Here is a 14,753-nt window from a genome sequence, read left to right as displayed (position 1 = left end):
AAGGCTTTGATCCGCATTTGCAATTTTTTTCGCCGCGCAAACAGTGAAGGTATACCTTCACTGTTAGCGATCTGTGCCAGCAGACACACCCTCATTATATAGCACTGATAAACAGCGTTGTAAATGGCATCTCTGCAAGTGAATGAGACCACGTCCAGCGGCGTGTAAATATTACACTTACACTTAGAAATGTGCGTGACTCCACACGACTTATTTTCAAAGGACTATATGGTCAAAATAAGCTAATAGAAAAACAGTGATCAAATCTTCGTCCCCTTCCAGCGCATCTTTCATGGCTATCATGACCCTTCCTAATCCTGACGTTTTTTTTTCGAAGAATAAAAAAAATACAATAACACAATCTAAGACATCAAATATGAGCGCTACACTTATACACTTACCGCTTCCGTTTCTGCCCGCAGAACATATAGCTTGTCAACACTTTTTTTTCGTTTGTCACTCAGTTTGTCTATAATTTTATGTCACTGCTCACATGTACTTGTCCTGGAAAAATAGATGTGATGGATAACAATGTGACTCCTGGAGTGACTGCGTATTCAGTGCGTTCTCTCTCTCTTTCTCTCTCTCTCTCTCTCTCTCTCTCTCTCTCTCTCTCTCTCGCACACACACACGCGCGCGCACACACACACACACACACACACACACACATCATAGACCCCAGCATTATGCCAGCCTCATGTGTGATTGACAGTTTGTGATGGATCAACTCCATAATATATGTATAATGCTCAGTGACCCCACACATTAGACAAATATGAAGAACTGTTAAACAACATGGCCAATGCACATAAATATGACAGAGAACACACACATTGACATATGATGTCATGAAGAACAATTCCTGAAAGACTTCAAATTGTGAGTATAAGAGGAGGTTTAGATACACAGGTGCCGTGCCAGCTAACAAAAAGTGTCCTTTTTCATAATAATTTGGCAATATTCAGCATTGAAAAACCTGAGATGTGTCCCTGGGGAAAAACACAACTCTACGATCATAAATCATTTTTAATAGAATAGCATTCTCAATCAAGTTAAGGAGATTACAGTAGACTGTTTCATTGGCACAGAACTAGAAGGGCCAGTCATCTTTAAAGCTTAACATGTAGGTAAACACAAGTATGCTGTATGACTGAGGCACCCAAGAGACAGAAGACTAAAATCAAGAATGCAAGACTGAAGTCAGGGCATCGATTGGTGTGTATCAATATCCATCCATCGCTTTACTGTATTGGGTTCATTAGGGATGGAGGGGAAGTAGACCGCCAGCAGGAGAAAAAGGGACTTCATGGCTTCATTTGCTGTAGGACACATAGGAAGAGTTAAGATGATGAAAACCTTTGACCATCTTAGTCATTTGATGTCAAACACACCCTCTATCTGACATTTTTTATTTAGTTATTGTCTCCTTGCATTCTTACCTGCATTGTGCTGTAGATCCAGGGCACAATACTACTGACTTTTGTATAAACACCAGGCTTGTTTCTTTCCCCACATCCAGCTCCCCAGCTGGTGATCCCCATCACGTACCAACGGCTCTCTCCCTGACACACCAGAGGTCCACCACTGTCACCCTGTAAAATATAGTTCATACTAGTTAACATGGATGTAGTCTCGCATTGCCGGACCTTCCTCCACAGCGCTGCGGAGGAGGGTCTGGCTAGTCCACACAGCATTCTGGGATGGGAACTATCATCTTGGGCAGCGCCGCACGGAGTCCCAATGCCCTGATGCCGCTGCAAAATAGCCTCTGCAAGGAACTTGTTTTGGTGGAACATGTACATTCAAAAGTTGTTTTAGTCGTGTAACAGAAAACTCAGATTGGACAGATAGTCTAGCTAGCTGTCTGGATTTACCCTGCAGAGATCTGAGGAGCAGTTAACCATATAGTCCTCATAAATGCACCGGAGTTTAAAATTCCAACACAAAGAAGCGTTTGGTAACAGACATCCGTCCGAAAAGAATTACAAACGCCGAAATTTTCGGTGGCAACGGAGCAATCCCGGAAGTGGAAGGTCTTGGATATAGACTAACATGGATGTTAAAAGCACAATTTTTATCCATCTGATTACTGTAAATCTGTCCCTTAGTTTTGACCGCTCACCTGACAGGAGTCTTTGCCTCCATTCAGGTCCCCGGCACAGATCATATTGTTGGTCACGGTGCCTCTATACCCGCTGGGGCTGTTACACACTTGAGTACCAATGATGTCCACTGTCACTTCCATTAGATCCCTGGAGACAATGCCTGTATTAGAGAAAACAATGTAAATATTAATATGCACTGGCAACAGCAAGTCCACTTTAATTTCTTACCTTCTTTTGTCTCCAGTTTTTCTGATTAATCGTGATGTTGTTCACCTGCTCTTCAGCCATTACTATTGAGTTTTATGTCCATCTTTCTCATTCACTATCAGTCTCACTATATAGAGGACAGACATTAGTTACTCTCTGATAAATTATCCATGTTCCCCTAGGCTGTCCAGACTTTATTCTGCCTGTACTTTTTCTGATGACTATCTGCCTGCTTTTTGACTACTGCCTGACCTTACTTTTATGTAATGGAACAAGTTATTTTAACTGTATGACAAAATCAACAAGAACCTCGATAAAAGTGTATTTCTGCTACAGTGGAATCAAATTAATTAATAAAATAAATTATAAACCTAATTATGTCATTTGTTACATTTTAGTAAACTCAACGGCTCCATATTCTAGCTTACCTGATCCTGCCTTAGTGATGCCAAAACCTGAGATCCAGCATTTGGTTCCAGGGGGAATTTCCTGGTCAAAAGCTGGCAGACAAGCTGGCTGGACTTTATCTGGATGCACAAAAGAAGTGTTTAACTTTTGCAAACACACCAGCAACTTTGTGTGCTCAAAATGATAGGATTGTAGACAGACACACACAGAAACACACACACACACACGGCTGGGCAAATCAGATTACCAGAATGACTGTGGACTCAGTACAGACTTTAAAAGCTCAGACTGAACAGCAAGAATAAAACATTCATGGTAGTTACTGTCCTGCAAAAAAGAGGAATATTGTTTTAATCCGGATGTCAGGTATTGGTTTGAGTGTTTCTTTTTATTGATTAATGTAAGAATCCTGAACTAAAGTCAATGATAAAAATAATATTTTTTATTTGGTTATTTTTTTTTTTTTAAAAAAAAAAAAAAATTAAAAAAGGTTTAAAAAATTTAGTTTTTTTTTAAAGGGGTTTTTGGGGGGGAAGGGAAAATTAAAAAACACAGGCTTGTACTGAAAGTCAAAAGTCTGTTCCGTTATCCGCTTCAATCACCGCTTAGCCATACTAGATATGCTTAATGAACACATACTCCCTCCCAACATGAACAGCTTTAGTTGTATTTCCTGACTCTTCTCTTGCTGCATGGTGGTCAGACTTCCACTACGACACCTAATCAGGTGTCGATGTAAGGACCAAATTCTGACAACAGCCTGGGGTGTGAAAGTAGGGTGAACAGCAGCATTATTTTGATTAAGTGAAGATGCGACTGACCATCGAAAACCACTGGAGATCTAAGTCTGAGCAGAGCGATGTCCTGGTCATTAGTCTGGCTGTTGTAGTTCTCGTTGAGGAGGATCGTCTTAACCAAGTAGGGCTGACGTAGATTGTCCAGAGACACCACTCCACCATACACTTTCCAGTTCTCTACCAAGAGAGCTAAAGAGTTGCTTCTGCGACACAGAAATAGAAGACTTTGAATCTTTGCATTGTAACTTTGTAGTACAATACAAAGTATGAATACTGAGCCACAAATAAACATGTTTTGTTGCAATGTAAACAACACATGAAGTGTTTGGGAAATATGCCCCATGAGACAGATCTTTTCTGGCAGTCAGTTACCTTGGAAAGCAGTGGGCAGCAGTCAGCACAAAATCATTAGAGATCAGGACTCCTCCGCAGACGTGGGATCCTCTGAATTGCAGTGACAACTGCCAAGGCCACTGACCCGTCTTGGATGCGCTGCCTCCAATGATCCGGGATATAGACTGCTGCTGACCACAGTCTGGGAACGGGAGACAATGGCTGGGTTTCATTAGTAGTTCCACTTCCCCTCATTCACTTCCCCTCAGCCCCTTGATATTACATAACAGCATACGTCGCACGGAAGCCACTTGGAGGGCAGAGTGATAGTGGGTGGGACAGGAGCGAAAATTGAGTAAAATATCAAACTAACTATGAGGTTTTCTTAAGAAACTATCTGCCGAAAATCCGAAATGTATTTATTCAATTTATTCATCCTCTCCTTCTTTCGTGGTACCAGCAACGTAGGAAATCTTTTTTGCACACCTCTTTTGTCGGGCAGGTGTGTAGGATATGATCAAAAGTAGCAGATCAAAAAGTTTAGAGAAAGTCCCGCACACTGACCATTACGCAAGCAATAATTTATTTAGAACAATACAACGTTTTGGTCTCAGACCTTCATCAGGTAAATTCCTGGTACCAGCAACCAAAGTTTTACCAGTTTTAGTATTTGTCTTGAACCAAATGCACAACTGCAATGCATTCAATTGCGTTCACGTTAGTCGTGTAGGCTCTGACCTCATCATAATAATAACTCCCCCCTCCTACAGAAAGGTAGACTCTGAGCCTACAGTTGGATGCTGGGGCTGATCAAAAACATACCACAGTAATGTCAAGTGTAATGTCAAATACTCCTGTTTTCAAATGGCTGTATGTGCAGTTGAGGTACTTTCTGTCTGTGTGTGAGACAAAGAAAGAGAGAGACTGTATGTGTGTGCATGCGTGCGTGAGTGTGTGCATGCGTGTGTGTGTTTGCGTGCATGTGCGAGTGTGTGACACACATGACTTTAGGAACAGATGGAGGCTCCTTACCCACACACTGCAGGGAGACAGTCTCCTGATTTGGACAGGATGAACTGTGTAACGCCACAATGAGAAAAACATGTCAGTTATCATGATTACATCCCGAAAACCAATATACACTTTAATGCTGTTTTTTTTTTAGTAATATAAATAAAAAGGCAGCAAATATGTCTGGGGGTGTAATATTTTTTTTATAACTGCTTTCACAAATATTGATAGATTTCACATGATGAAATAGATTTCATAATAAAGAAATAGGAAGGATTATAGATGAAGCCTGAGCTGTGTATGAAATAGGGGGAAAAGGACTAGATTGTTTACCTGACGTTTACCAGACCCTGGAGAGGTAAATTTGATCTGCTGTTCAAAGTTAAACCAATAGACTTCTGGGATTGAAATGCACTGGTGGCATAGGACCTGGAGATAAAGAGAAAGGCAGTTCAAAGAGCTAAAGATATAAACTTGCACATACAGAGATCATTTTGTCTAAACAATGCCTGATTGAGTCTGGAAACTCATTCTGCTTCTGTCACACTGATACACCCCAGGGAGACCCTGTGGAGAATCACTTTAACCCTAAACACACAGCAGCCGGTGAAGAGAAATAAGATGGATCTCACTGGGTGAATCACAGGTTGGAGATAAATCACTCTTTCATGAAGCCTGAGCTCGCTCCGAATGATGACGGGGAATGGTAATAAATATTTTGATGTTGGAGTGCTGCTACTGTGAGACCTTTTTACTTGTGTTGTTTAGCATACTTTAGGTCAGGTTTGACAAAACTATAATTGAGTTAAAGGTGCCCTGCCATACAAAACCGTTTTTACTTGCATTTCTTTTAAATATGTTAGGTCCATATGTGTTTGTGTTATGTGGTGAATGTGAAAATGAACTGCTACCTCCTCTGTCAGCTCTAGCCACTGAAAAGAAATAAGCAGAGAAATCAGGCCAATTACAAAAGCTGGTCAGTCTGACATCACAGCCCGGTCTCATGGAAGTTCATGTAAATGTGACGTTATTTGAATCTATTGATACGTGTTTACGGAGACGTTTTTGTCGTTTTTTACGTGGTGGACAACACAAAAATGTGAAGTAATGTATTTCAATGGGAAGCATATTTCGTGGCCACAGAACGAAATTGTAGGGAGTAATATAAAAAGCCGAAAATCCGCGTAGGGAGATTGGTCGGGGTGGTGGATGGGTCAAACAACACAGGACTTTCACCCGGGCGAGCGGGGATCGCGTCCCATTTGCGGCGCTTTGTTTCCCGGGGATGGCGTCCCTGCGTGTGGCGTTTTGTCCCGCGTGTTACTGTGGCGCGTCTCCCGGCGTTTAAGGCGCCCTTTCCCCGGCGTTTAAGGCGCCCTTTCCCCGGCGTTTAAGGCGCCCTTTCTCCGGCGTTTAAGGCGCCCTTTCTCCAGTGTTTAAGGCGCCCTTTCCCCGTAACTTTTTTCCTAAACCCAACCTCCGCCATCCCGTTATTGTGGGGCGTCCCCAGCGGGCCGCCTCGCGGGCCGTCTCGCGGGCGCCTCCCGGCTTATGGAGCGTCCTTTCGGCGGGCCGCCTCGCGTGCCGTCTCGCGGGCGCCTCCCGGCTTATGGAGCATCCTTTTCGGCCGCCTCCCGGCGGGTCCCCGGCAGGTCCCCAGCGGGACGCCTCGCGGGCGCCTCCCAGCTTATGGAGCGACCTTTTCGGCCGCCTCCCGGCGTCCTTTCCCCGAGAAAATAATGTGACATTTACACGTAAAAAATAACGTGACAGTTACACGTAAAAAATAACGTGACAGTTACATGTAAAAAACGAGAAAAACGTCTCCGTGAACATGTATCAATAGATTAAGAATAACGTGACAGTTACACGTAAAAAATAACGTGACAGTTACACGTAAAAAACGAGAAAAACGTCTCCGTGAACATGTATCAATAGATTAAGAATAACGTGGCCATTTACACGAACTGCCGTGAGACCGGGTTGGACATCGTGTTGCCTGACCTCATTACTATTCATGAGCTCGTCCAGTTGGGCTGGGTAAAGGATTCTGACAGCCAGGCTCTCATTGGCTAGCCTTTAGCCAATCAGATTCAAACAGCTTAGCTTGTTGAATATTAATGAGAACTGGCAGAAATCAAGCTTAGTCTTCCTGTAAGCTTTCTATACCAAACTAGAATGGCTTGAGACAAGGTAACCAAGCCATTTTTTCCACATAAAATGTTACAGAGTCCATGGTAGAACTTCAAATATTACCACAAAGTAATGAAATACGTGTGGCAGGGCACCTTTAAGGTGCTGATTCTTTACCTTCCAAATCCTAGTTGAGTGCAGGTCTGGTCAGCATAGCTCTGGTCCCAGTTTTTGTAGCACACTGGTAGGAAGCGGCCATCTTTAGATGTCCTGACCTGCAGAGCACCATTGCTGCCAAACCTCACTGGGGAAGTCAAAAGAAAGATGACAACTGGTGTTTCTTCGGTGGGTTATGCTTAACACAATGTGACAGTAATGTGGAGTTTTTGGCCTGCATGCTGCTGCTGTTGCAACCACAAACAATTACAGTAAAAGCAAAAATCAAATGTAAAATTAGCTTCACTTGGCAAGATTCAACAAATGCAATCATGATGCTGTGTACAGTTTCTTTCTAAATTTTCGTAAAGTGAAATGATGTGCTTTCTCCTGGAATGCACTTCTTTGTTAAAAAATATTACATAAATCCAATCACTGATAACATTATTAGTGTAGATTTAAGTTGCATCTCTTGGTAATACTACTGACACTAAATACATGAGCCTGCCATATAAATAGAATATTATCCCCCTTAACAAACCTACAGAATTAAAAATGAAGACCCTATAGCTTGTTTTAGTTTTTTTAAGGATATAATTTTGGCTGTCAAGTGTCTGCCCATCCCTCCTCACCATCTGTCCCTCTGTAAGTCTGGTTCTGGTAAGGTGTGTGTGTGTGTGTGTGTGTGTGTGTGTGTGTGTGTGTGTGTGTGTGTGTGTGTGTGTGTGTGTGTGTGTGTGTGTGTGTGTGTGTGTGTGTGCGTGCGTGCGTGCGTCGGTGCGCATGTGCCTACTCACCACAGTTTGTTTCGTCGCTGCCCAGTTGGCAGTCTCTTATCGCATCACATTGGATAGTATTTTCGGGGCAGGTGTCATAGTTTGCCAAAGACGGATTTTGATTTTTGTCATCATCATACTCATTTAAAAGATTTGCTGCTGTTGCCAACCGGGTGCCATATCGAACTGTCGTTGGGGTAGTAAAGGGTAGTGTGGGTAAGTAGACATACAATACAGTGTGCCATTATTGTTATAATTAACTAAAACTAAATCTAGACAGTAAATAAGAACACTAAAATGCACACATCGTTTAACATTGAACATAGCATAACATTGTTTGAATGCAAACAAAGTTCAATGGAAATGGGAAAAAACAACAGCCTTATCTTATTATCTTACAAGCAAAAAGCTTTATAAAAGTCTACATGTTTAAAAAGTTAAGGGATGCTACAGGATGATACTGCAACCAATTTCTTTTAGAACCTGGCAACTAAAATGTTGTTCTTTTTAATGGCTGAATAAAATCATTCTGTTCAAACAATCCTTTATAAAAGTATGCCTTATTACCAAAAACAAAAACATATCATACATATACATACAAATCTACTGTCATCAAAACCGTAAGGGCACAACAAACATTTACATATACATGGCATGCAGTTACAATAGTCCTGAATAAATTAAAGCAGCAAATGAATATAAATGACAATGTCCAGTGATGAATAAACACATACCTCCAAACCAGATTGCCAGTGCCAGCAGACCGAGCACCAGTAAGGCTCCCCCTGACCCTCCGTAAAACTGGGCATTATTCTCGCAGCATCTCTTCTTCCTACTGCTGGGGACTGGACACAGACAGAACACAAAAATATACACAAACACATTAATAATCCTTTAAGCGTATCAGTCTCTATTCGTTTTGCTTCTAAACCTGCATCGATTGTATTCTTAGGAAAATATGGGCGCTGCGGATATCACTCACTTATGCTTGACTGTGTGACTTGGGGAACAACTACAGGTGGTGCATACTGGGGAATGTAATGTGGATGGGTGGGGGGTGTCAGGCCTGGACCCAAGCCATACACCACCTCCTCATAGGACTTGAGGGGGGGCAGGGTGTACACGCCAACAGAGTAAGGTGGAGGGGACTCGTTCTGTGAGAAAAAGACAGAAAAGAATAAAGGAAAGTAAATAACTAGCGAGAGGTCATGATATAAATAAAATCTCTTACTGTATAAACACACATGTTAGTGCAGTTATTGTGTCATCTACCCTTGGAAACAAGACACAGTGCTATATTTATTAGGTATAACAGACAGACAATATATTGACAAAAGACTAGAGATGCAAATCCCTGCCCATTGTCCTCCATGCAATCCTAACACTATTATCAAGCCTATGTTTAAGTCCACACCTGGGTAGCAACCTTGCCCACAAAGACACACGATGTATCATGGCAACAGTGTATAAAAGATCAGGTTTTAACAGTTAATTTCCTAATTTTTCTATTCATGCTATCTCCTCTGCCCTTTTTGATTCACAGATCGCAACAGCAATATCAAGTACTACATCTGTTCACAAATGAGCAGTAATAGGGAGAAGGAAGGCGACTAACGCTGATGTTTTGTGGCAACAGTGCTGTTACCCAGTTGGCTAAATCTCTATCATGAGCTCTCTGTTAATGACTCATGAAAAACAGACACATAGGTTAGTCAGACCCTCTCTTTTCCTGGTTAAACAATAGCCTCTAAGACTGCTAGTGATAAATATTTGTCTCCTTGAAATATTACAAATATGTTAAAGAAATAGTTCAACATTTTGGGAAATGCACTTATTTCATTTCTTGCCGAAAGTTAGATATAAAGGTTGATACCACTCTTTATGCCAACTAAGTAGCTAGAGCAAGCAGTCGGTTAGCTTAGCCTGGCTCTGTCCAAACCATAGACCGTGTACAGTCTATGATCCAAACTTAACAATAACTGCCCAAAGGCAACTCTAAAGTGTTCTAATTAAAACACTATATCCCATTTGTTTTATTTGGCCAAAACCAGAATGTAAAAACAACATGTTGCATTAGCTATGTTTTCATCCATATGTTTTTATATACACGCACAGGTTTTTATTCGCTTTGAAAGCCGTTGGATGGAAACACACTTTCACCGGCTTTATTTACATGAATGTTTTTAGCAAACTTCAGATAACTCTAAATTGGATGAAAACATAGCTACTGTTACAGGGGTTATGCACTATTTAATGGCCAAGCACAGTTATAACTTCCTGAAATCTCTGGGATATAACAGACAAAATATGACGTGTTAATTTGTGAGCTTAGGTGCTGAATTTTGTGACGTTTGTCCAGAACCAGGCTGGCCCTGTTTCCAGTCTTTGTAATAAGCTACGCTAACTCAATGCTGGCACTAGCTTCATTTACCTTACAGACATGAAAGTGGTTTTGTTCTTTTCATCAAACTCTTGGCAAGAAAGCAAATGAGCATATTTCTGGGATGATTGAAGCAGAGTAAAAAAAAAAAAAAAAAGATCCCAAATGCAGAATGTAGTGTGACTGAACTAGTTGAAGACACTTTTTCTAAACATCTGTTGGCAATGTCATCAATGCATTTACAGAAAGTGATAACTACATACTAGCATCTATCGAGGTGGCCCTGGCTATGGGTGGACTCGCTACAAAAGGTGTCACATAAAGTCATTTCTATTGCGTGCTGATCAGGTTTCAGAATGCGCTTAAAGGCAGCACACACCCTGGTTAATTAAAAATGCTCAAGCTGAAATAGGTGGAGTAGGTTGATCATATTTAAAGATTAGGGGGTTTCACATGACATTTAAAAAGGTCAATTTCTTACTCAAACAATAACAATGATAATATAAAGTTTCAAAAGCAACCCGACATGAAACTGGAAACTAAAATGTCCCTTCATGTTTGTCTGTAGGGCCTAAAAGAAATCAAGGCAGATACAAGTCTGGCTTCCAAATTTCTTAAGAACATTCAGTGATCTGAGCTTGACTGGGACCAAAACAAATCTAAAATATTATTCTTCTAGTAAAGAGAACAAAGAGTCAGTCCACTGAAACTTTCAACCGTGTACTTGGCAAATTCAATACATTATGTGCTCATCATTAGTCAAGTCGTGTATTTATATAACCCCAAATCATACATTTTTCTCAGAGGGCTTTACAAATCCTCCACCCAAATTCATTATGTTCTCCACCTTAAAGACCTGCACACCCATGGACATTTTACTCCCATTCTACCAGGCTACTTTGCTTTTTAAATGATTTATTGTATTGATGTATGAGTGTTTTCTTTAACCATTTACTTTAACGATTGGAGAGGCATGCTTTCAGTAATTGTAAAAAGTTTTCATGTGCGCAGTAATTGAAAAGCCCACTGTATTATCTGAAACAAAACTGAAAACATAGCTTTTTTTTCTTGGCTCATGAAAAGTTTATGTTGTGGAGATACATGGTACACTACGCAGACCAGAATTATTAGATTAGTTAAATAAAAGTGTTATAATCTGAAATGTTTAAAGTGTTGCCCTATAGAAACTAAAAAAATAAAACATAAAATAACAGTTGGTTAAGGCAAAACCTATATTCAAACTCCCCTCTTACCTGTTGTCTGACAGGTAAATTTAAAAACAACATAAAACCTCTAATGTCAGCCTATAACACCTGCAGTGAACAGCACTCTTCACACTTGACAGTGCTGTGCATGGAGGTCAGTCAGGTTAACAGACAAATAAACCCACCGAAACTCAAACAAAGCAAACAGAGATGCAGATAAAGGTTTAAGTCAGAGGAGAGGCCAAGAGACACACTGTAGCAAGACAAGGAAGTTTTTGTCATAAGAGAAAGACAAAGGAAACCTACCGGGTCATGCTTTGCCATCGGACTCAGGTCAGCAAAGATTGGAGAGTGGAGATGAGCACAGATGGGTGGAGCTTTTTCGCATCCAGGGTTTCCGAGCAATGGTTAGAGCATGGTGGTGCCACATTAAACACCTCTACTCTTCTCTTCTCCCCTCCTTTCTACTCTATAGTGTGTTTGTCACTGACCTTCATCCCAGCAACAACAAGGTAGATTTGCCTTTCCCCTTCCTGTCCGACACCTCCCACTTCCAGTGTCCATCATTCTCTCAGTCCTTCATTCTTCTGTTCACAGAGGCGGGCGTGCCCAGTGCACCAGTTTCCCACCTGTCACACCGGTTTCATGGCAGCTAGAGACTATCAAAGCTTTTGTCACAGAATTAAGATCCATTATGGCTCAAATGACACCAGCTGAGCTGTTAGGGCCCTGAACCAAACATGACAACATTAAAATGTTCACATTTCACATACAATTCAATTCTACATTTCATTTTAAAGCAGGATGTCTTATCTTCTCCTTGAGAGTATAAGGACATGCTGGAAATAAAAAGAGCTCTGTCATCGTGTCCTGGAAATGAAAGTAATGATTAATATGTGCGCAAATTTGTAAATGTGACACTCATATGGTTGGCACTGTTTGAGTGTTTTCATTAACCTCTATCTGTCTATTTCTGGATAACATCTTGGCTGTTTTCACATCAATACCCTTCTGGACACATATCTCAGATGTTGCTTCTGGACATTTTTGGAGCTACCTTTCTCTGATTTTTTTCTGTGTTCACGTTTACATTAACTTTCCAAATGTTCGTAGTTTCTCTCTCAGCCCCTGCTTCTACACTTTCGCATATTCCCTTATTTCCAGTTGCTGTCACTTGAGACCCTCTATATCTTTTACCACTGTAGTTTTCTGTTCCAGATCGCTGCTGATTGCGCTGAAATACAGAACTTGAATGCAAAACATTTAAAGTTAAGACAAACTGTAAGTCTGAGTCTGAGTTTATGAGAAGCACCACAAGATATTCAATGTGAAAATGTGTTTACCTTATAACACAACTAGAGGGTGATATTACTGTATATAAAGTCTGCCTATGTGCATGTAGCCACTGGGCACTTCTCACTTACCAAATGACTCATGAGAAAGTCCCCCTTCTGGACAACAGCTTAGATGTACTCACAGTTCTCTGTCCATCTGCAAGACAGAAACCAAAAGGAGACACAAGCATACGGGTTCACTGTTTGGTGTGTTTTAATTTACCAGGAACTAAAATTTGAACAGTCACATGTCGTGTCATGTGATAATGAGGTAAGAAATAGGGAGTGAAACAGGGGTGACTCATTTACTATAATTAAGGGAAGAGTGCTTGAAAGTATATTAATAAAATCCAAGTATTAACTAACTGATAAGAGAGTTTAAACAAAGTAAAATAAATGATAATGATAATGATAGCTAATCATTGACCTCTCCTCTTGAACATCCTGATGCATTTCTTTTGAGTGTATAATAGTGGCATAGAGGGCTGTATTATGTGTATGCTAACAACTTATCAATGCGGTTTCAATGGGACTTTTATTATTATTATTATAAACATTAGGTTAGTATACAAACAGCAAGAGTTTGGTCTTTTCATGATGGAAAAATGTCCCTTTAAGGAGGTAAACATTGTCTTTAGTTATCATACAAGGTCATGAGAATGTAAACAGAAGACACACTTAAGATAGTTTGGTTGATTCAACACTAAACATCCCTTTAGTTTTAGGGCAAATATGTTATAAATTAATCTTGTTATTTCACACAGAAAAATCCAGATGTATATGTGAAGGTTTTAGGCATTGTTTAAAGCTTTGCACATTGTGTCTATGCTATGTAATGGAAGTGCTGACAGTCAGTATGTGAATGTACATTTTCAGAGAATGGACCTTGGATAAATGAATGCTAAAGAAGAAACTCATATCTTGCATCTCCACCCACAATAACCTTTATATCGCAAAAGTCTGACTAAATGCTTAACTGATGTATTAGAGAGTAAGATGAGGTGTGGAGATGGTTCCACGGTCACTGTGGTTTGTCGAGACCATAGATAGAGATACAGATATAAGTTTTTGAAATCCATTTTTCTGTGTAACTTTTTTGAAAAGGTCTCTCTTCATGTCACGTCAGTTAACATCATTATACTTACTTATAAGACTTTTAAAGAAACTGCATAAAACAAAAATCTTAACTCCAGCCTCATGGCCTTCAGACGAGACTCATAATGCATAGTTATGATGAAATTATATGTGAATAATGCATATAAACTTATGTCTATCAATAAATCAAGTAATAGTTTACCCTTTATGCCTTTTATCGAAGTTTGTTTTGCTTGTTAAATATATTGATTCAAGTCGATCTCAGAATGAATGTTTATTTTTAGCTGTCCCTATCCTTCTGACAGCCATCTCTACCATTGCAGTTTGCAAAAAACCACCTGCAAAGACAACCACAACTGAGGTTTTACAGACTACCACAGGAAAAGATACAATTACATGTACTGTCCAAAGGCCACATACACACAAATTAAACAGATGCAAATAAAGACAATAAGTGTCTGAGCCGGTGCAAATTGTATATTTTCATTTTTAAAAGCAAATGAATGCCTCTCCGATCACAAAAGTGAAAGGGGAATCCCTAAACGCTTCCCCTTTCTTGTCTATGAGCCGTGTACAGTCAGTACAGTGTTTTATGTTTTTTTCGACTTTGATTGCAGTTCACTGTACACCGTAAACTGGCTGAGGTTCGGGAAAGGGGAAAGGGGAAAAGAAAAATAAAAAGCGGAAGGAAAAGGGTTGGTGGGAGAGGTGAGAGAGATGAAACTCGCAGCAGCGTCACTGTAGTCACAACAGGAAGTGCATCATCTGAGAGGGAGGGGAGTTGAGCAAGAGAGGAAGATATTTGGGGATGTA

At 40.5% G+C, this 14,753-nt stretch overlaps 1 protein-coding gene across 2 annotated transcripts; it reads right to left on the bottom strand.

Moving 5' to 3' along the window:
• Nucleotides 1-953: 953 nt before the first annotated feature.
• On the bottom strand, nucleotides 954-12,962 carry tmprss13a (transmembrane serine protease 13a). Of its 2 annotated transcripts, none has more exons than XM_039789968.1 (13): nucleotides 12,936-12,962; nucleotides 8,909-9,080; nucleotides 8,661-8,771; nucleotides 7,948-8,112; nucleotides 7,172-7,298; nucleotides 5,195-5,290; nucleotides 4,883-4,926; nucleotides 3,890-4,052; nucleotides 3,542-3,720; nucleotides 2,741-2,839; nucleotides 2,123-2,265; nucleotides 1,440-1,592; nucleotides 954-1,319 (listed from the first exon to the last, which is right to left on the bottom strand). In XM_039789968.1, the coding sequence occupies exons 1-13, from the start codon at nucleotides 12,945-12,947 to the stop codon at nucleotides 1,305-1,307; spliced, it is 1,479 nt and encodes a 492-aa protein (XP_039645902.1). In that variant the 5' UTR covers nucleotides 12,948-12,962; the 3' UTR covers nucleotides 954-1,304. The 2 variants fall into 2 exon arrangements, with proteins under 2 accessions (XP_039645902.1, XP_039645897.1); XM_039789963.1 differs by lacking the exon at nucleotides 12,936-12,962 and adding an exon at nucleotides 11,818-12,867.
• Between the last annotated feature and the right edge of the window lie 1,791 nt (nucleotides 12,963-14,753).

Source organism: Perca fluviatilis, chromosome 2 (genome assembly GCF_010015445.1).
Source record: "Perca fluviatilis chromosome 2, GENO_Pfluv_1.0, whole genome shotgun sequence".
Lineage (NCBI taxonomy): Eukaryota > Metazoa > Chordata > Actinopteri > Perciformes > Percidae > Perca > Perca fluviatilis.
This window is presented reverse-complemented; position numbering and strand designations above follow the sequence as displayed.